The sequence below is a fragment of the Carlito syrichta genome, unplaced genomic scaffold (assembly GCF_000164805.1).
Source record: "Carlito syrichta isolate Samal-C Ts95f unplaced genomic scaffold, Tarsius_syrichta-2.0.1 Scaffold314005, whole genome shotgun sequence".
Classification (NCBI taxonomy): domain Eukaryota; kingdom Metazoa; phylum Chordata; class Mammalia; order Primates; family Tarsiidae; genus Carlito; species Carlito syrichta.
This window is the reverse complement of record NW_007258101.1, coordinates 19,439-41,517: the sequence shown is the minus strand read 5'-3', so window position 1 is coordinate 41,517 and position 22,079 is coordinate 19,439. Positions and strand designations below refer to the sequence as shown.

General features: G+C 40.2%; 1 protein-coding gene across 3 annotated transcripts in view; it reads left to right on the top strand.

The window, feature by feature from the left end:
• ITGA6 (integrin subunit alpha 6) overlaps window positions 1-22,079 on the top strand; it is an 83,869-nt gene that overhangs the window by 56,656 nt on the left and 5,134 nt on the right. For all 3 annotated transcript variants that reach the window (XM_008070752.2, XM_008070751.2, XM_021718905.1), the window contains 15 exons: window positions 1,071-1,169; window positions 1,411-1,472; window positions 6,604-6,764; window positions 6,944-7,087; window positions 9,155-9,270; window positions 9,397-9,586; window positions 9,676-9,759; window positions 9,857-9,936; window positions 10,087-10,164; window positions 10,252-10,354; window positions 11,874-12,047; window positions 14,014-14,112; window positions 14,208-14,318; window positions 14,412-14,510; window positions 20,449-20,574. In XM_008070752.2, the coding sequence (XP_008068943.1) occupies window positions 1,071-1,169; window positions 1,411-1,472; window positions 6,604-6,764; window positions 6,944-7,087; window positions 9,155-9,270; window positions 9,397-9,586; window positions 9,676-9,759; window positions 9,857-9,936; window positions 10,087-10,164; window positions 10,252-10,354; window positions 11,874-12,047; window positions 14,014-14,112; window positions 14,208-14,318; window positions 14,412-14,510; window positions 20,449-20,574 (1,726 nt within the window). The remainder of the gene's footprint in view (window positions 1-1,070; window positions 1,170-1,410; window positions 1,473-6,603; window positions 6,765-6,943; window positions 7,088-9,154; window positions 9,271-9,396; window positions 9,587-9,675; window positions 9,760-9,856; window positions 9,937-10,086; window positions 10,165-10,251; window positions 10,355-11,873; window positions 12,048-14,013; window positions 14,113-14,207; window positions 14,319-14,411; window positions 14,511-20,448; window positions 20,575-22,079) is intronic.

Genomic DNA, 22,079 nt, shown 5'->3' with positions numbered 1-22,079 from the left:
CGGAAGGCTGAGGCGGAAGGATCGCCGGAGCCCAGCAGGTCGAGGCTGCGGTGGCCAGGAGTGGCCACTGCATTCCAGTCTGGGCGACAGAGTGAGACTCCAACTCAAAAAAAAAAAAAAGTGTGGGGTACAGTTCAGTGTTAGGTATACAAATGGTCATTATGCAGGTACCCTTGTTGATGGGGTGTGGCCCACCCCTCTACCTGGCAGTTTCCCACTACTGCCAATCCCTTTCTTATAGTATTATGATACTTGTTCAAGGTCTGCTTATGAGTGAGAACATGTGGTACCCAGTTCTTTGTTTCTGTGATAGATCATTCAATATTATAGACTCTAAGTCCATCCAAGTTGAAATGTTAACGAATGAAAAAAAGCAACATACAGAATAATAAGTATAAAAAGTTCCAATTTAGTTGAAATTAAACATACATTTTTATATTTAATTTTAGATAATATTTTACACATATAGACTGGTCTGTGTCTAGAAAAACATACAAGGCTACTTGGATGGCTGGGTGGGATGGAAACAAAATATTTGCTTTAAAACCCTGAAATGTTTATGTGTTGCATGTATTCCTAAAAGTTTGTAAGTAGTAAATAAATATTACATAATCAGGCTTTAAATTATATAAATTTATATCTACCAATCATTTTTGACTGGGCACAGTAGCTTATGCCTGTAGTCCCAGCAAGGGCAAGATGAAAGGATTGCTTGAGCCCAGGAGTTCGAGACCAGTCTGGCAACATAGCGAAACCTCATTTCTACAAAAAGTCAAACAATTAGCTGGGCATAGTGCTGGACACCTGTAGTCCCAGCTGCTCGGGCGGGCAAGACTGTGGTGAGGCATGACTGTGCCGCTCACTTCAGCTTTGGCAACAGAGTGAGACCCCAATTCAGAAAAATTATTATTTTCTCTAGCAACAGGAGAAAAAAGTCATATGTGTGAGTGTTTTTTCCCTGTGGTTTTTAAGTTACAAGAGGCAGCTAAAGATGCCAGCCAGTATGTGAACTAATCTTGCTGGTTCAAGGTAACAAAAAGCTGAGCTTGTTTTCACTCCTTTGTCTTCAGATCCCGGCCTGTGATTAATATTCAGAAAACCATCACCGTCACTCCTAACAAAATCGACCTCCGCCAAAAAACAGCATGTGGGGCACCTAGTGGAATATGGTGAGCGGCCCTCCGAGCTGGTGGAATCCTCCTCAGTTTCCCTACTCGGTTCTTTGATGGCCCTGTTGCCCCGAGGAGCCACAGGACAGAGGAATCTGTCAAGTGCTTATACACCATTTTATTCATCAGTGGGCAGTGGGGTGAGGAGAGCCAGGGAACGTGTTGGGTTTTTTCCACGTGTTGGGTTTTTTCCACTGCAGTAACTCATCTTTTGAGAAATATGTTGCTTGATTTTATACAGCCTCAAGGTTAAAGCCTGTTTTGAATATTCTGCCAAACCCGCTGGTTATAATCCTTCAATATGTAAGTACCTAGTACATTTTAAAAGATTTTATTTCTGCCACGTTGAAAGTTCTGCATAAATCATAGAAAAAATAAAACTACAATAGGCCAAAATGGATCCATAAATTCTTATTTAAAGAATTAAGTGTATCTTTTGTCTCCCCTTTAATCAGGAGCACAGCACAGTGAGGGAGGAAAATCTCTCCATTTAATTTGGTCCCTGTGTGAATTTTCCGGAGCAGATGGTTTAGGACAGAGTGCCTTGGAAAAGTAATTATTTGCTACCACAACTGTTTCCTCCATCTCTGTTTTTGAAAAGCAGTGTGGAAAGTTGATTTTGTGGTCGTGAAGTGGTGGGTGGTGGTTGTGGAAGGGCAACTTCTGGAGTCAGAGCACAGCATACAACTGTTGTCGAGCGATACTCTCTACTCCCCGTCTGCTCCCAGAGGCCTCCACAGCCCAGCACATCTACCATGTGTCCAAATGCAGGCCCCCAAGGAATTTGCAGATTGGCCCCGAGGGGTCAGACTTGGGCGCTGCTCCTGGTTTCAGCTTTGATGCTGACAGACACTACAAAACAGGGCAAGTCCTTTCACATTTGAGTTTTTATATTCCCATCAGTTAAAAACAATACCTCTGATAGTCATCACTGCATACGATTGCGGTGAAGATCCAAGGAGAAATTGCAGCGAAAAGCAGTTTGTCATTTATAACATATTATTGTGCTCCGTTTCTTTGTAATCCAAAATAGGAGTTTGGACATGAGTTTTGACACCACTAATGATCCACTAACAATAGTGATCACAGGCCGGGCTCGGTGGCTCAGCCTGTAATCCCAGCACTTTGGGAGGCCAAGGTGAGTGGATTGCCTGAGCCCTTCGATTCAAGACCAGCCCAGGCAACTTGGCAAGACCTCGTCTCCACAATACATCAAAAATTAGCCAGGCATGGTAGCACGTGCCTGTAATTTGGCTACTCGGAAGGTTGAGGCGGAAGGATTGCCAGAGCCCAGCAGGTCAACACTGAGGTGGTCATGAGCGTGCCACTGCACTTCAGCCTGGACGTTGGAGTGAGACTCCAACTCAAAAAAAAAAAAAGTGATCACAGCTAAGGTCCTCTATGGTGTGTGTGTGGGTTTTTTTTGTTGTTTTTTGGGTTTTTTTTGAGTTGGGGTCTCACTCTGTCACTCAGCTTGGAGTTCAGTGGCATAGTTATGCTAATGGCAACCTCAGCCTTCTGGGATCATGGACCCTTTTACCTCAGCATCCTGAGTAACTGTGACTACAGACACATGGCACCACACCTGGCTAACTTTTTAGTTATTTTTTTGTGGAGGCAAGGTTTCACTATGTTGCCCATGCTGCCCTCAAACTCCTGGGCTCAAGCAATCAGCCCACCTCGGCCTCCCAAAATGCTGGGATTATAGGCATGAGCCACCATGACAAGTCCTGTGGTGTATTTTAGTAGCAGCCAAACCTCTTCAGGTGTGAACCACCTGACCCAGCTTTATGGTCAAAGAGAGGGGCATGGGAATTTGAAGAAAGTCTTTTTTTTTTTTAATTTTTAGTATGTATTTATTTAATAGAGACAGGGTTTCACTGTGTTTCCCAGACTGGTCTCAAACTCCTTGGCTCAAATGATCTTCCTGCCTCGGCCTCCCAAAGTGCGAGGATTACAGGCACGATGCACTGTGCCTAGCCAAGAAGGTCTTTTCTGCAAGGAAGAAATGAAAAAAATAGGAGAGGTTCATACCATGTTAGGCTGTGGTCCCAGCAGTTCAGTATTCTAGTGTATGCCAAGGGAAGTTTTGTGAAGGAAAAGGTCATTCTGTCCTTTTGTATGTTTGTCAGTCTTCACTTCACTAGGAGGTAATGAGTTCTCTTAAGTTTTCTCCTTGTTATTTAATGTATTACTCTGTTTTCTTTTAATATCCCAGGATGTAACCTAATTCAAATAACCTACTGTTATTTAAAACAGAAAAAAATAACCACATTAAGAGCTAGAGTGCATGATGGTGATCCTCTCACGCAGATCATGACTCTGTTCTTAGCTGGACTTTAATTCTTACTTAATTCTATATGAAGTTTTATAAAACACTAATGAATGTACCCAATAAAGGAATAGAAGGGGGAGATATTGATAAGAGTCAACGAATCATGAAAAGTAAGTTTAAATAACCATACTGTGTGTTTAATTTTTTTTTAAGTCCACCTTCACCCAATTCTCACTGTCATGGGTTCACTCAGCCTTCCTCTTTCCAGATTCTAAGCTGTACTTAGATGGCTCTTCCATCTCCCCTTCTGTGGGGTCTTCGCCTTCTGTGGGGGGTCTCCAACAGGACCTGCAGACCTCACAGGAAGCATTCTTAGAGTGAATGTATTATGATTTTGTGCCTAGGGGGAGCTGTGGCCTTTTGCTTTGCTTTTGATGCTGCTAGCATTTTGTTGAGCATAGAAAGCAATTCTTTATGTGACTTTTAATGGCAAGAAAACCTACACCATGTCCTCAGAATCTGTCATCCTTTCAGTTTCGTTTGTATTATTTTTACCTGAATGCAATATCTTACACTTGCCCACCTGGATAACAGGCCTTTACCATTGTTTGGAATGGCTTAGAGAGACCAGGAGAAACAGTGATTCTTTGACTAGGCAGGGAGAGGAAATGGGGAAACATTTTTATTCTCTTCTGATTGTCATTTTTTCAAATCACTCTCAGTTTGACTATAGATTACAGTCTCACCAGAGCACTCCTTGTCTTCTCCCAAATTCATCATGGATATATACTACTAATAAATTACAAACTTCCTCCTAGCTTGAAGGCAGCATTTGATGTCCATGTATATTTTATATAAAACTTCTCCATTAACCAAATATTTACTGATGGCCTATTATAAGTAGGACATTTTCCTTTGAAGACGTTCAGAGAACATTTACTTTCATTGCTTTGACTTCCACGGTATTGAGAAATTCTAAATGAAATAAAACAGAACTTCCACAAAGCTACATGAGTTAATACATCTAAAATCTCCAGTATCCAAGAATGTGAGCTTATTGTTTGATGGGGCTATTTTAACTTGGCAGTCCTCAGATGTGGTGTTCTATACATACAGATATCTATAATTGAGCCATAATGAGTGTTCTACTCGGCTTGCCCCTTGAGAGGTCAGCAGAGGTGGCCTGCAAGGATTTTAAGATGATGTGAACTGTCGGGGGGGTTAGGGAAGGTTAGAGTGGGTTTGGCAGATAAACGGTTTTCACGCACCCACAACTCCCACACTTTGGCTGTGAGGGGCACTCAGCCCGTAAGCCTTTATCTGGTTCATTGTCAGGCTAGCAGGTCACTTATAAATGGATGATGTCAAGACTGCAGAGGGCCTAAAATGGGGGAGTGTTCCATTTGGCAGCTGTGACATTTAAGATTTCTTCCGATGGACACAAAAATTAACATTCTAACTGTCAGTGTTTCTAAATTTTGGCCTTACATATCTGAATAGCTATCGTTTCAGCATACGAATAATGTCACTGTGTGTGTGTACATGTACATGTTGTGTGGGAATCAACTACTCCTGCTTTCGTTCATCTATTCTATAAATCATATTTCTATCAGGTGTTGTGCTAGTTGATCCGGTGGTGAACAAGACCGCTGTGATTCCTGTCCTCAGCTTTGCCCCTCTGTGGGATAGTCAGGAGATCATAGCACGGGGGCTAAGTGGAGAGATAGAATACTCTAGAATTGTGAAGGTGGTACCAGGACAGGCTTCCTGGAAGACGCCAGCCGAGGGAGGGAGTGACTCATGCAGAGCTGCAGAGGCAAGTGAGACCAGGACATCTAAGACGCTATATAAACCAATCATCTTTTGTGGTTGTGATGGAGACTTGGAAGTTAGTCGTGCCTTTGTCCCTCAGTTTGACCTGGAGCCTCCATTTCCTCATCTGCAAAAAGAGGGTATTAAAATAGATGCTTTCATAGTCCTAGCTACTCAGGAGACTGAGGCAGGAGGATCACTTGGGCCTAGGAGTTGGAAGCTGCAGTGAGCTATGATTGCACTACTGTACTCCAGCCTGGGCGACAGAGAGAGACTGTCTCCTATCTCCTAAAAAAAATTCAAAAAAGTCTCTTCCAACTTTAAAGTGAATATGAGAATGTGGGTTGTTCATCTTCCATGTTTCCTGTAGTAGCTTTTTTTTTTTTTCCTTCTCTAGCCCTTTGCCCACTTACTTTGGTTTGCTTTCCCTTTTGATGGTTAGTGAGGACTTAGTGAATGTACGTGATGTAGGTACTGGCCCATGAAAAACATAGTTAACTAGCAGCTACAGCCAGCGAACCGACAAAGAATGCATTCTAAAGTCAAAAAATGAGATTGTGGTAATCCTAGTCTAGCCAGTTTCCAGGCTCCATTAGAATAGGTCACCGAGAGCAGACTGCTTCTGCTAGACGGCCTTCCATCCCCTAAAAAGAATAGAGTTGTCCTCTTAATTCTTCATTAAAAAAACTGAAAGGTCTCATCCTACTGTCAAAAGACTTTTCCATTGCTATAATATATATTGTTCCTCTGTTTAGACAACTATCCTTTACCAGTGCTGCTTAAACTTTAATGTGTTTAAGAATCACCTGGTGCTGCTATTAAAATGCAGATTCTGGCTCGTTCAGTGTGGCTGAGGCCTAAGGTTCCGGATTTCTTACAGGCTCTCAGGAGATACCGCTGTTCTAGACACCATTTCTGAATAGCAAAGGCAGGAGGCTACTTCCACATCTACCGCTGAAAGGGAGAAGAAAGTCAGTTTAGGCCCTCAGGGAGTGTTGGATGCCTCTAGTTGCCCATAGTATTCTGTGGGTTGGTGAACTTCAGATAGAAACTGGTTGATTCTTAGTTGCTGCTGCTGAGAAGGGTTTGACTTATTCTCGAGCTCCCCCAGGTGGCCCAGTGAAAATTTAAAGCATGTTAACAGCAAAAGGAAGGAAAGCCAGCTTGATCTGACACATCACAGTTGTTAAAATGCACATTGCTAGGAAATAAGAGGAGAAACAAAGGCAGTGGGAGAAAGTGTTGCTCTACCAGGAATTAAAATCTCATAAAAGGATTCAGCATGCTAGTGGCTGGATTGTGTGTGTGCGTGCATGCATTTAATATGATTCTGTTGCTTTTATCTAGCAATCATGGGCACAATTGAAGCCGAAAAAGAAAGAAGAAAATCTGGGCTGTCGTCAAGGGTTCACTTTCGAAACCAAGGTTCTGAGCCCAGATATACTCGAGAACTAACTCTGAATAGGCAGATGCAGAAAATGTGCATGGAGGAAACCCTCTGGCTACAGGTAAGGGCTACAGACAGTCGCTTCTGTTTTTTAAAGAGAACAGAGGCATGTTTTGTGGTGACGTTTATAGAGTTCTAAAATTTATTCTAACAACCCATTCATCCATACAAAGTCATTGTTTTGGAGATTCCTCAGTAACATCTAGACCATACTTGACTGTATGACTGTATACTTTTCAGGAAAATATCAGAGATAAACTGCGTCCCATTCCCATAACTGCCTCGGTAGAGATCCAAGAGCCAACCTCTCGTAGGCGAGTGAATTCACTTCCAGAAGTTCTTCCCATTCTGAATTCGAATGAAGCCAAGACCGTTCATACTGATGTAAGTCTTTCTGATTTTTGTTGTGCCAAAGTTTTGTGCCACATTATGATGCTAAACCAAATGTCTTTGAGGGCGGTAAAACTAGTGATTTGATTTAAAGGCCTTTCCTTTGCATTAATATGTCTCTTGATATATGTCCAGTTTGTTTGAGAAGGCTTGTTTCTCCAATTGACAATAAATCTAGAAACATACAAAATGCAATTTGGGACCAGAGCATATTTTTCTTCATGATTTTTGGCCACGATAACTTACTGAGAATATAATTGGCAGTTTATATTCTCATATTGTAGCTGTATGTAGAGAGAAAAATGCATTGTGGATATGAAAATATAGGAAGTAAATTGTTGATAGTCAAAACGTTAAAATCAAAGAAGGTCAAAATTCAGCAAAGCAAAAAAGCATTACTAGCAATGAAACAGTCCTTTATAATAGTGCTAATGTAACCTAAGTCATCTTTAGAAGAAAAATATATATATTATACTCATATGGCTATCAGATGAGATGGGGTCTGTTTGCTAGGGTTTAGGTTGACTGAGAAGCAAGATTAGCCTGGAGAACTATGACAGCTTGATTTTGCATCATGGCCTTGCTGTCAAAGGCTAATTGATAGAGGAGTGTCTGTCCACTCTGAGGGAGTGACTTATTGCTGCAGCTTTCCAGGAGTGAATACTAGCTGTCTCACTCAGACTCAGGAGCTGATGCTTAAATCTACATTTAGTCACTGTTTTTTGCCACCAAATATGATTCCTTATATTTTTCTATGTTTTGTGTACTTTGATGTTGTTGTTATTATTATTATTTGAGACTGAGCCTCACTCTGTCACCCAGGCTGGAATGCAGTGGCACCATCACAGCTCACCACCACCTCTTAGGCTTAGGCAATCCTTTCATCTCAGCCTCCTAAGTAGCTGGGACTACAGGTGCACATCATCACACCTGTCTAATTTTTTAATTGTTTTTGTAGAGACAAAGTCTCGCTACATTGCCTAGGCTGGTCTCGAACTCCTGGGCTCAAGTGGTCCTCCTAACTTGGCCTCCCAAACTGCTAGGATTATAGGCATGCACCACTGCACTGGCCTTTGATGTTATTGACATTAAATATTGTTATATTAATATTTTTGTGTATATACCCAGCTTCATAGCCATGCTAAGCATAAAAAGCAAGGAGATGGTTTTACTAATTATTTATCAGTGTGATTGTCTAGCACCCACTAGCATTGTGCAAGTGTGCCATTTGCTTACCTGACCTTGAGCTCTCTGTTTCTTCATCTGTCCAGTGGGGTCTATAATAACAGTATCCTTGGAAATCTGTTCGGAGGACTAAATGAGTAAAGAAATGTAAATAATATTAATTATTGATAATTCTTAGCAGTAGCCCTATAAAGTAGGGTGGTGGCATTCTCATAGGACCTATGATGAAACGTGGACTCTAAAAGGTTAAGTGACTTGTCCAAAGCCCCACAGATAAGGAAGGGGGGCAGAGCTGGATTTGGAAACCAAATCTGTGTTTCTGCAGGGTCACACTCTACTACATCATGCTGCCTACATGCCCTGGTGAAAGTGCTCTTATTTTTTGTCTTTTTTGAGTTAGTGTCTCACTGTCACCCAGGCTGGGGTACAGTGGTATGATCACAGTGATCACAACTCACAGCAACCTTGACCTCCTGGGCTTAGGTGATCCTTCCACCTCAGCATCCCTAGTAGCTGGGACTACAGGCGCATGCCACCATGCCTGGCTAATTTTTTTTTCTTTGTAGAGACAAAGTTTTGCTGTGTTGCCCAGGCTGGTCTTGAACTCCTGGGCTCAAGCTGATCTCCTGCCTTGGCCTCCCAAAGTTCTGGGATTACAGCATGAGCCACTGCGCCTAGCCAAAGTGTTCTTAAAACACCATTTTGTTAAAGGACAAAGTAGAAATTAGATGCATGGCAAAGTATGCTTGGAACTTGAATTCTGCAATGGTAATTGTCAAACAGAGAAATAAACAGTATGGAATCAGCCAGTCACCTACTTAGATGATTTTCTGAGTCTCACATGGTATAAATGACAATGGTTTTGTTTTCCTACAGGTGCACTTCTTAAAAGAAGGATGTGGAGCCGACAATGTATGTAATAGCAACCTTAAACTAGAATATAAATTTTGTACCCGAGAAGGAAATCAAGACAAATTTTCTTATTTACCAATGTAAGAATCGCTCTGTAGCACTGGCAAAAATGATTCTGGTTTCACAGTGGCTTTTTATTAAGAAAGGTTTACTAAAAATGTATTGAGGACTTTGTTTTTTTCTTTGTTACTGTTTTTTTTTAATAGTCAAAAAGGTGTGCCAGAACTAGTCCTAAAAGACCAGAAGGATATTGCTTTAGAAATTACAGTAACAAACAGCCCTTCCAATCCAAGAAATCCCACAAAAGATGGTGATGACGCCCATGAAGCTAAGCTCATTGCCACTTTTCCAGACACTTTGACTTATTCTGCATATCGAGAACTGAAGGCTTTCCCTGTAAGTATTTCAGAGACCACCTGGAAGGAAAAACCCAACACTGTGGAGCAAATGAACATATTGTGACCTAGTGTGTTTTTCTGTTATAGGAGAAACAGTTGAGTTGTGTTGCCAACCAGAATGGCTCACAAGCAGACTGTGAGCTTGGAAACCCTTTTAAAAGAAATTCCAGTGTAGGTGATGCCTTCACATATTGTATTTTACTGTTTTAAGTACCATTACAGTATCTATATGTGTGGCCTGTGTTAACAGCTATTTGGTTTTTTTTAGGTTATTTTTTATTTGATTTTAAGTACAACTGAGGTCACCTTTGACACCAAAGATCTGGATATTAATCTGAAGTTGGAAACGTAAGAGTTACCTCAACCTTTCTATTAAGAATTATTTCATGAAAACTCGGGCAGTCAATGAATTGGCTGATCTAACTTATAAAAGAAGCATAAATGTGATGAGAAAACTGACTGTAAAATACAACCCTATTGTTTTCTTTTCATTTTCAGAACAAGCAATCAAGATAATTTGGCTTCAATTACAGCAAAAGCAAAAGTGGTTATTGAACTGCTTTTATCGGTCTCCGGGTAAGTGTTTGTGTTTAGCATAACAAATCAATGTTTGAAAGAACCATTTACAATCCTCACTAAAGCTGGTGTTTTTTAATTTGACAGAGTTGCCAAACCTTCCCAGGTGTATTTTGGAGGTTCAGTTGTTGGTGAGCAAGCCATGAAATCTGAAGATGATGTGGGAAGTTTAATCGAGTATGAATTCAGGGTAAGTTGGAACCACTGGTCCTTTTATTATACCAACAGCTAACATATAATAGGTATGATCTTGAGTATGTAATTTTAATAAATAAGCATTATAAGTCCTCAGTTAAAAATCAGTTTGCCAGTTTTAAGCAACATACTGACTTAAAGTAAAACTTTTATCCTCAGAATGAAGAACAACTGTCACTCAACATGAGATATTGTTCAGAATCCAGTTCGGTTTGGTCTTTTTCATACTAGAAAGTTTTCCTATGTATGTAATGTAGAGACAAAATAATATTTAATTTTTTCCCCCAAAGTCTATAAAACAAAGAAAAATCACAAAGTAATTTATATTTAGTTTTATTGTATATTACTTCCTCCATTATAAGGTCCTCTTTCTTACTGCTTGTGGTTGAGAGAGTATTAATGTTTGCTTACTTTTCACAAACCCAATTTTGTGATGGTAGATGTGGATTTGGTATATGCTGGTAAGGAAGGCTAATGATTGGCTCTGGACCATTTTGAAGTAGGCCATCACAGTGAATCTCTGTCCAGATACATGAATATAAACACATGTTACCAAGTCTGCTCATAACTCATATGTGAGTTTAGATCTGTGTGGTTCAAATCACATTCCTGAAAGTATAAATGACCTTTGAGGTGAAAGTCTGAAATGGCAAGAATGAGCCCACCTCTGACTCCAGCAGGATGGAGAGGCTAAATTCTCCTTTATATGTCTCTTAGCATGACAAACACAGCTGGGACAGGTAGTGGTGGTGGTTATGATCTCTATGCAGGTATGATTGAAAAGGAAGCCTGTGGTTTCCGGTGCAGTCTCTGCACAAACAAAGAGAGTTCTTACCTACTCCATTTGGCTTCTGCTGCAGGAGGTTGTTCCATTCCCCGCTTGAACTCTCAGATTCATGGCTGTCCTGATGGTTTTACCCAGTCTCCCCTGGAACAGGCAGCTTCATTTTCATGGTGGATGGGGTTTTCCCGAAGCACTGCTTTGGCACAGGCTTTGTTCCAAGCAGGGCAGTTACAGAGTGATTCACACATGACTTTCCTTGGGTACATTGAGAACATGCTATATCTAAGCCACTGATTCTGTTGCATACAGCAGTTGTTTGTGGATTGAATTAGCAATCGTTTCTCTTTGGTCTTTTTTGTTCCTGTTTTTATTGACAAGACTCTTTAAGTACTAATCTCTGTTTTAAATACCCTATCTGTAGTCCATTTTGAAGTCTGTGTTTTCATTGTAGGATCATGTTGACTATGTTAGCTTCTTTCTCTTGGCAATATGCGCTGCTACTTAATTTTACATTGACGATTACATGAAACTGCTGGGGAGGGGGAATTGCAGGATTGGCAGTAGTGGGAATCTGCCAGGGGAGGGAGGGGCACACCTCATCAACGAGGGTACCTTCATAATGAACATTTGTATACCTAACCCTGAATTGTACCCCACATCTTTAAAATTAAAAAAATTTAAAAATTTAAAATGAGATTACATGGAGATAATATGTATTATTTTCTGACAGGTAATTAACTTAGGTAAACCTCTTAAAAACCTCGGCACAGCAACCTTGAATATTCAGTGGCCCAAAGAAATTAGCAATGGCAAATGGTTGCTTTATTTGGTGAAAGTCGAAGCTAAAGGATTGGAAAAGATAGCTTGTGAGTCACAAAGTGAGATAAACCCTTTGAACTTAAAGGTATGTTGGTGTATTTGCCTACTGTCTCCACAGGTGTAAATAAGAGAAGCTAACTTTTTAGGGGGGGATCATTACTCTCCTCAGGAAACTGACATTCTAGCAGGTTGACTTTTTGTTTGGTCATCCCAATTTTTCTTTTCTAATTGAGTAGCCGAGGCAGTGAGGCATTTTTGCTGATTAGTGGCCATTATGGCACCTAAGGCAGAGCCATTTAGTGCTTGTTTAGGCAAGTGACATTTTCTGAAGCTTTATGATCTAGTATGGTATAGGACAAGGAGGACTGGGACATGCTCCTTGGGGTGGGCCGGTCAATGTTCATGCCAAGTAGAACCAATCTCATTACAAAAGATATTGGCATCTTAGCAAATGACCCTGAAAGCTTTGCATTCTTATTTTTTAAATGGTAAATATTTATTGAGTGCTTGTTGAATCTTGGGCACTGTGCTAATAAGCATTTTGTTTGCATTTTCTGATCATTTTCCAGATAGTCTTATGAGGTATTTTTATTATCTGCGTCATTTCACAGAGCGGTACACAGATTCAGAGACTAAGTAACTTTCTCGGAGTCACTCAGCTGCCAAGGGACAGACAATGCATTCAAGCTTACTTCTGCCTAATTTCAAACCCCATACTCTTAACCCCTCTCTATATTGTTCCACACTATGTAATTGGCTTTTCATTTATGATCCAGTGAAATGAAAGTTTGCTTTGTCATTGCATGTCTGTTTTTGTTTTTGTTTTTATTCTAAAGTGATTGGTTATGGTCAGTGTTCAGATGTTCAGAGTTGGTGACTTATAGCATGATCCTCAACTCATCAACTTTAAAAAAACATTTTTTTTTTCAGGCTGGGTACAGTGACTCATGCCTGTAATCCCAGCACTTTGAGAGGCCGAGGCAGAAGGATTACTTGATCCCAGGAGTTTGGGACCAGCCTGGGCAACATAGTGAGACCATATCTCTATAAAAAATAAAAATTAAGGCTGGGCACGGTGGCTTAAGTCTGTGATCCCAGCACTTTGGGAGGCCGAGATGAGAGGATTATCTGAGGGGTTTGAGACCAGCCTGGGCAACTTGGTGAGACCTCGTCTTTACAATAAATAAAAAAATTAGCCAGGCATGGTAGCACACGTCTGTAGTTCCAGCTACTTGGAAGGCTGAGGCAGAAGGGTCACCTGAGCCCAGCAGGTCAAGGTTGCGGTGGCTGTGAGTGTGCCACTGCACTCCAGTCTGGGCAAGAGAGTGAGACTCCAACTCAAAAAAATAAAAAATAAAAATAAAAATTAGCCAGGAGTGGTAGCAACACACCTGTAGCCCAACTACTTGGGAGACTGGGGCAGAATAATCACCTGAGCCCAGGAGGTTGAGGCTGCGGTGACCTGCACTCCAACCTGAGTAACAGAGTGGACCCTGACTGAAAAAAAAATTATTTTTTTTTTATTATGCCCTTCCTAGTTTTTACTAGAAGGAAAATACGGTTTTCAAAGTTCTTATATGACTTGGTTTTCAGTGTTTTCCTCTGACTTAGTTGTATAAATGATCTTTTTTTTCTTCTTACTCTGTTCTTCACGGTTACTTATTCATTCAAAATGTGCTATCTACTACATGTTAGGCACAGAGCTGGATGTAGGGACATAGGAATAAGATTTGATTCCTGATCTCAGTATACTTATAGTTTGGTGAGGACACAGAAGAACAAAAAAGGCATCCTTCTCTGAGTTTTAGAATCAGAGTAGGAAGAAATTAATGACATAAACTTAGTCCTATGAATAAATCAATAGACTTGGAGTTAGAGTGATAACAACACTTGCTGGCTTTACATGTATGTTATTTCTGTGTCTTTGGTGGCAGAAGGGTGAATATTGTTGATTTTGTGAATCTGGCATTATTTGGGATCATGTGCTCAATAGATTTGTATGATAGTGACAGGATTATGTCATTGGAACTATTGGATATAATTCTTTTCAGGAATCTCACAACTCAAGAAAGAAGCGGGAAATTGCCGAGAAACAGATAGATGACAGCAGAAAATTTTCTTTATTTGCTGAAAGAAAATACCAGACCCTTGTAAGTATTTTTCGAGAGCTGTGTGACAAAGGTTGAGGGGAGGAAGGACTTGCCCAGAACCGTGTTTTGACGACCAGTCTTCCCTTTCTCTCTAGAACTGTAGCGTGAACGTGAACTGTCGGAATATCAGGTGCCCTCTGCGAGGGCTGGACAGCAAGGCCTCTCTTGTTTTGCGCTCAAGGCTATGGAACAGCACGTTTTTAGAGGTGTGGCCCTGCCATGAGGTTGTCCCCTGGAAGTCATTTGCATCTGCCTAGGACATTTCTCACTTCTCTAATGCATTCACTGTCTCCGCACAGGAATATTCCAAATTGAACTACTTGGACATTCTTGTGCGGGCTTCCATTGATGTGACTGCTGCCGCCGAAAATATCAAGCTGCCCAACGCAGGCACTCAGGTGAGAGGTTCCCCGGCTTTGTTCAGATGCAGAGCAAATCCCTCTTCCCTGTACCCAAGAGCCTGAGGCATACTCTTTGGCACTCATTTCTCTCACAGCCCTGTTGCCCCATTAAAGAGAAAAGACAATGTTTTAAGGGCTGCCACCTGAAGCTGTATTTTAATAGAATCATTGAAAGAGGGAAGTAAATCTAGGGTCATCTAGCTCAGTGACTATGGTAGATTTGAGAACTATTGGCTCAGTGAAAGAATGGGTGCATGTCACCGCTCTGTAGAAACCCATATCTTCTGCCATCCCTGATGCTGCAACCGTTGTTGGAATGCCCCAGTGACAAAAGGCCCATGCCATGGGTGGCCTGTAATCCCAACATTTTAGAAGGTAAACATGAGAGGATTGCTTGAGCCTAGGAGTCTGAGATCACCCTGGGCAACATAGCAAAACCCTGTCTTTACAAAAAAAATCAGAAAGTGAGCCAGGCGTGTTGGCACTCAACTGTATTCCCAGCTACTCGAGAGGCTTAGACGGAAGGTTGGCCTAAGCCTAGGAGGTCAAGGTTATGGTGAGCTGTGATGGTGCCACTGGACTCTAGCCTGGATGACAGAGTGAAACCCCGACTCAAAAAAAAAAAAAAAGAAAGAAAGAAAAGAAAAGATATCTTCCTGGTTATTATGTTTCTTGGACAAGTCTAAAATATGTGTTTTCTCTTGGCCATGTAGCAGCCTCTCAAAAAAATTGAAAGAAACGGTTGTGCCTCCTTGGACATTTATTCTCTTCAGAGCTACACATCCAGCTTTTCAGTCGCCTGTCATGTGATTCTTGGCCTCTGACCTCCAGAGCCTGCCCTTACTGGGCAATGTGGCTTCTACCTGGACAGAGTAGCTGAGGTGTGGTCTGCTCAGACCAACTTAACCTGGAGTCTTTCTGTCAGACCACACTTCTGTCAGACCAACCTAAAATGTGCTTTTTAAATCTTCACTGGAGTATATTTGAATTTCTAGCAGCTACTATTTCTGTGTTCATGTTCTACTTGAAACTAACAGGTGTTTTCATCTGAATTTGTTGTCAAGCTATTCTAGTATCCTGTCCTTTAGCAATTTTTAAAAAATCGAAATGTATGCCTTTAAATGTATCCTCGTATTTTATGTGCTTTGGTCTGTGTTCATTGTTTCAGTTTGCAAAGTAATTTTGAACCTTGCTTGGTCATTTGCTCTCTCAACTTTCTACCCATGCAAATTTTCAAAACAGAAGCATGCTTTCTATGTCTTCATCCAGGTAATTAACAAAAATGCTGAACAGGACTAGATGCGGAACCCAGTGATGAACCAATAGTGAGGAGTTCCTTGTTGAGGCCTAGGAACCTACAGGGACTTGTCTCAGGATCTTGAAGCAGAATGACTGCATGTTATGATGGGAAGCATGAATGGGAATGTTTTGCAAGAGAGACTAGCGAAAAAATTTTGTGAATTACTGCTCTTAAGTCAGTCTGCCAGTCTACTAAGGAAAACATTCTGGCTTCAGTTGTTTAGCTAGCTGGAATTTAAGGGAGCCTCCCTGATCATCCTGGTTTCCAAAACATAATGGTCCTTAGGATACCTTTATAATTTACCATCCAAACCAGAATACGTTTGTCTAGGACACATGCTAACGGGCAGGATGCTGGAACGAGTAGTGTCAATCAGGACTGTCCCAGACTCACCAGGACATAGCGACAAGGCAAAAAGGAACTTCCAAATAAGCCATAGCTTCCCTGAGAATCCTTTCTCTGCCTCTTTGAAGGCAGCAGCTGTAGTTTTGGTAACTGTAAATCAGCAACTCTGAGAATCACTGAGGTTTTAGAGCTGGAAAGGGAACACTTTAGAGAGAAGGGACTAACATTAATATAAAGCATTAATAAAATATCTTTAATTTGCCAGATACCTTATATTTTGTCATCATTTAAACGTCATAAGAATGCCAAGTAGACATTGTGCCCATTTTACAAACAAGGAAGTAGACTCAGAGAGGGGATGTCATTTGGGTCCCTGATTGAAACCCATAATTGTCTGATTCCAGGACTCCTGTTTTTGACTCTGTGACATGTGGTCCCCATAAAGTACCCAAATCTCAAACTCAAATGAGAAAACTTGAGTCCAAGAAGGGTAGAAGGGTATCTCCCCTTCAATGTCATGTGATAAGCAAGTAGAGCTGGGACCAGGCATCAGATCCTACAACTCATTCTTTAAGTGCTCTTTCCTTCTGGAAAATGATGGAACTGGGAGCCCTGATATTCAGTCTAATGGCTGGTTCACAGATGAAAATGAGGTTCTGTTGGACACTTCATGTTCTCAGAACTTAGAGAACTCATGCTTCTTGATGGAAATTTTGGAGTTTTTTCTGTAACCGTACTTTGTTTAATTGGTAGATTTGTGAATGGATTACTGGTCTCATATGTAGAATGCATATCTTTTTAAAATTGAGACATTTTCTTTTCTCTAGCCTTCTGATAACTCTTCTATTTTCTGTGATTTCTGAGATGCAATAGCTCAGATATCCTATCTAAACATTTCTTTAGTATTTTAAGGTGCAGATTTTCTGTGCCTGAAGATTTGAGCTTAAGTGTCAGGATGTCCTCCTTTTTTATTCTCTCACTTATTGTGGGTTACAATTTTATCTTTATCTCGATTTCATCTATCTTTTCCAGTCTGAAGATCATTTTCTTTGGAATAGAAGCAAAAAAGGTTGAGTAATTCAGTCTTGTCTTCTGGTTTTAATATCAAAACTTCTTGTTGTTACTTTTACTTTACTTCTGGCTTACAAAAAAAAACTAATAAAGAAAAGACTTGTTGTTTCTTTATAAACCCAACCAATTTCAGGAGTTTTGTGTTTACCTCTCCACAAAATACTTTTCAATTAAGACCCTATTATAACAAAGGGAGAGCAGAAGTCACAGAATTGAACCAGGTAGGATGGTTGCATTTTAGCATCAATTAAGTTAAATCCATCCAGTTAACAAGTACCTGTTAAGGACATGCGTGTACCTTCCCTGTGTTAAGTGTAGAGATGCAGAGTTGAATAAGATACAGCATCCATTGTTAAGAATTTCACGCTCTAGGAGAGAACCAGGATAGAATTGTTGAATGAAGCCAAGGAAGGAGGGCTTGTTACTGGTGCTATTTATATATTCCCATTCATGCCTAAGGAAGCAAGTAGAGAGTATCCAAGTTTCCTTGCTGACAAAGATAAACAAAAATATGATAGGTAAAAGGCACATAATTCTTTAAGGGAGTGAGATTTTCTTTTTTGGCTCTAAATTCAGAGAAGAACCTGAGATATGAATCCTTTTATAAGATGGTTTCTCGTATGAGGAACAATCACAAAGAGAAAACAGTGCCCTTAATAGATGGTTTTATAAAATATATGAAAATCCCTTAATCAGGTGATTTCCTGTGCTGATGTTCAATGAGAGCAGAGAATATTACATTATGGGGTAATTTAGAGAGAGTGGGCTCATGTGGTCCAAGCACTGCTCACTGGTCACCATCAGCATCAGCAGAGTTCAAGCCTCCTTTCCCCGATGGGCATGTGGTAGATGAGGTTCACGTACATGCCTCATCCCCACAGAGATGCCTACGTTTTTACAAAACCAAAAGAAAAATTACTTGTGGAGTTGTAAAGTTCTATTTGTTTCTGCCCACCTTAAGCTTCCATCACGCATCAGTAACAGCTGCTATGACAGGATGGAACAAGGCTTCTCAGAGCTCTGGGAATCACAGCCACCATTGGTCTCCCCCCTCACTTGGCTCTGTGGCCAGCACCCCCTTGTTCCCAATCCCAGCTGGAGAATGACTATCATACCCAAAACAAAAAACATTTCAGTTGACAATTTAAGCAAACAACCAATAGAATCTTGCTGACTCTCTGGAACCACAGACCACATCTGCCTTTTAAATGTGTAGCCAGCCTGGACCCTGACGTCGCCCCTCAGTATTTGATGCCCAGTAAGTTGTTTAACAACATCTGAAAGGCTCCAATTTCTGGTTTGAAGGGCTTAGAGCTTCAGCTAGATTCCCGTCCACTTTGCCATCCCAGGCTGCAAAATTAAAAATTACCTCGTTTAACCCTTATGCTGTTAGGTTATAGCCATTTATGGGAGTGTTTTCCCCCTATTGCCAGCTGTTTTAAAAGCACTGATACACAGGGTGTGATTATAATAAAGTTGGGTCCTCTTGCCAAGGGCCAGTCTCCACTCTGTACTTCCAGATTTAACAGAATTTATTTTTACAGATGAGGTTGACCTTACCACATGGCTGCCTTGCCCCAAGGACACATCATGTGCCTTCCCTGTGCTATATAACAGGGAAGCAAAGTTAAATGAGAGGCAGCATAGGTTAATGGAAATCACTGTTTTGTTTTGTATTGTAGTTAGCTTACCAGTCACATAATTATACTCTTTCTTCACTGATCTGTAACTATTTCCTCCTTCTTCCCTCCATTGTGGATGTCTTGTGCTGGGTTGTTTTAGCTTAAAGCTGGGATACATAAGGGGTGGGAAGCGAGGGGTGGAGAAAGAAGGAAAATAAGCCAGGAGGCCACCCTGGGACTGAAAGCCTGGGGAAACCTCATTTAGAGCATAACAGGAAACATAGTTGATGAAAGTGTTTCGTGCCTGTCTGATGTTGTCAGTATAGTTGGCTAAAAACTCCAGATGTGAATTACTGCCTACTAAATATTTAAAGAAAAGCAGTTTTGCTGCTTTTAAGCATTTTCTGTAAGTCAAATGAGGTTGATAAGCTGGTTTTTAGTAGAAGCAGGAAGGAAAATACTTCAATGAAGACAAGTTTCAGAAAAGAATCATAGTATAGTATAGAAGTAATGAGGCACAGTGTAGACATAGAAGCACAATGTGGACATAGAAGCAGCATCCAGGGTTCAATACTAGTATAGAATACTTCACTAAAAACATTTCTCAGAATTTAAATGCTCCCTCTCAGTTTTGTTTACCCTTTACTTTATCTTAATTCAGAAAAATCAGAAACTTCAAACCTGTAGATCTCCAATCAGTGTAGTTTACAAAATCTTGTTCATAGCAATCACCAGGTCTTTTGCATGCATTGAAAAATAATTCCTGGTATCACAAAAGTCCATTTGAATTCTAAACCCATGTAACTGAGTTGCCGGAAATTGCCAAAAGCAGCTCTTTTAGGTTTCTGAGTAAACACTATGAATACTTAATTGTTATTTACCAGCTATCAAATATTCTGAGTTTAAGCTTCTCATTGTCAGCAGCTTAAACTGTAAGCTGCCTCTGAGTGAATTGAATGCTTAGTTTGACCATACACATTATTGTAGAAGATGGCACCAAGCCATTTCAGGAAATGGTATTTTTTATGAGGGTCTTTAGTTTTATATCCTAAGAAAAAGCTTAAATGGTATCCATCAGTCATATAACTCAGTCCCTATTTTTATATCTCACAGCATCTTTAAAATCTTAGTGAGGAATATAGGTTAATTGTACATAAACTTGGCCCTTTTCTTTCCATGGCTGAAAATTAACTAAGAGAAAGAGTTACCATTTTTAAAAAGATACTGGATCATATAGATGTAAAAAGATTGGCCATGTACGGTAATTGTTGAATTGATGAATACATGAGGATTCGTTACACAGTTTTCTCTACTTTTTTTAAACAAAAATTATTTAAAGATAAGTTAGCAAATAAATAACTACTTTGTCAGAACATAACCCAGCATTTTCAAGATTCTGGGAAAAGATGTTCAGGGAATGCCTCTTGGAGCAATATCCCATTATTAAGAAAAAGGATCTTACATCAGAAAGTCATCTCATCCATCCACAGACTGTGTTGTCCAAAATATGTCCTATAGCAAAATTAAAACTATAGACTACTGGTATTAATTCTCACCCCTGTAAATAGTGATGGCTACTTTCTTTTCTGCCCTATAGGTTCGTGTGACTGTGTTTCCCTCAAAGACTGTAGCTCAATATTCAGGAGTACCTTGGTGGATTATTCTAGTGGCTATTCTTGCTGGGATTTTGATGCTTTCCCTATTAGTATTTTTACTATGGAAGGTAAGTTATATCTGGCATTTGAGTTTCATGATATAAACTTTGATTTTGTATTTTTTAAAAATATGAATTAACACTGATAGTGTGTTTTCCTTTTCATTGCATTCTTTTTCCTGCATTTTAGTATACAATTTTTTCAACATATAGCAAATTCTAGAGACAATGAACATCTATATATCTACCATGAACATCTATATATCTACCTAATAGTTTACATATAAAGGTATATTAGGCGGGCTCAGTGGCTTAGCCTGTAATCCTGCGCCTTTGGAAGGCTGAGGGGAGTGGATTGCCTGAGCCCGTGGGTTTGAGACCCGCCTAGGCAACTTGGCGAGACCTCATCTCTACAATAAATCAAAAAAATTAGCCGGGTGTGGTAGCGCACGCCTGTAGTTCCAGCTACTTGAAAGGCTGAGACGGAAGGATCACCAGAGCCCAGCAGGTCGAGGCTGCGGTGGCCAGGAGCGGCCACTGCACTCCAGTCTGGGCGACAGTGAGACTCCAACTCAAAAAATAAAATAAAATAAAGGTATATTATTTGTATACTATAAGAAGGTTCTTAAATAAATACATGTTAGTGTATCTTACATATAATTTAGCATGTTTGGCAAGTAACAAATTTAAATTTCACTATTTTAGCATTTTCTTCACCTAAGATCAAAGTCTAGATCTAAGATCTATTGTTGGTGTTAAATTAATCTGAATCTATGTCCCTGCTAATTTCAATTTCTGTAGAAATGTTCATGTCAGCTATTGGAGTTTATTACACTTGCCACTAGATTAGGAATAGAAAAGCATGAAATGAATGAATAACGATCTCAAGGGACCATCATAACCTATAAAGGTCTAGGCTCAATAATGATGTTCCATATTAAAATTTGGTCTTCTGGCTGTAAGTAAAATGTAATATTTTCTCCCTGTTTCCAACCCGTGAATAACCTACATTACGAAAGTGCGCATGAGATGGATGCAAACTTTTATTGCCGAAAATTATAGTGATAGATTATTCCAAATTTCAGAAGGCACTGAAAACTGAAAGTGTGTAATGACTTATTTGGCAGTAAAATCTGATGTGTTGTGAAGAGAGTCTGTTTATGGTATTTATCCTTTATCATTAGTTTCAGTGCAGAAATAGTAACATTTTTATTATAGTGGCATTATGTATGCAGCATATTACTTTTCTAAATTGTCAAAGGTTCTGGATTCCCAAACATATCTACTCTAGAAAGTTATGGATGAATCAACAACCCCCTAGGATTGAACTATCATTTTCCTTTCCTTGGATCCAAGAGTAAAATAGACAAAGGTTTAAAATAGTCTTACTTTCAAAATTGAGCATCCCTTTTTTGCTTTATTTATTTTGCCAATCTGAGATAATTTTTTTTTTTTTTTTTTTTTCTGAGTTGGAGTCTCACTCTGTCGCCCTGGCTGGAGTGCAGTGGCCGCTCCCGGCCACCGCAGCCTTGACCTGCTGGGCTCCGGCAATCCTTCCACCTCAGCCTTCCAAG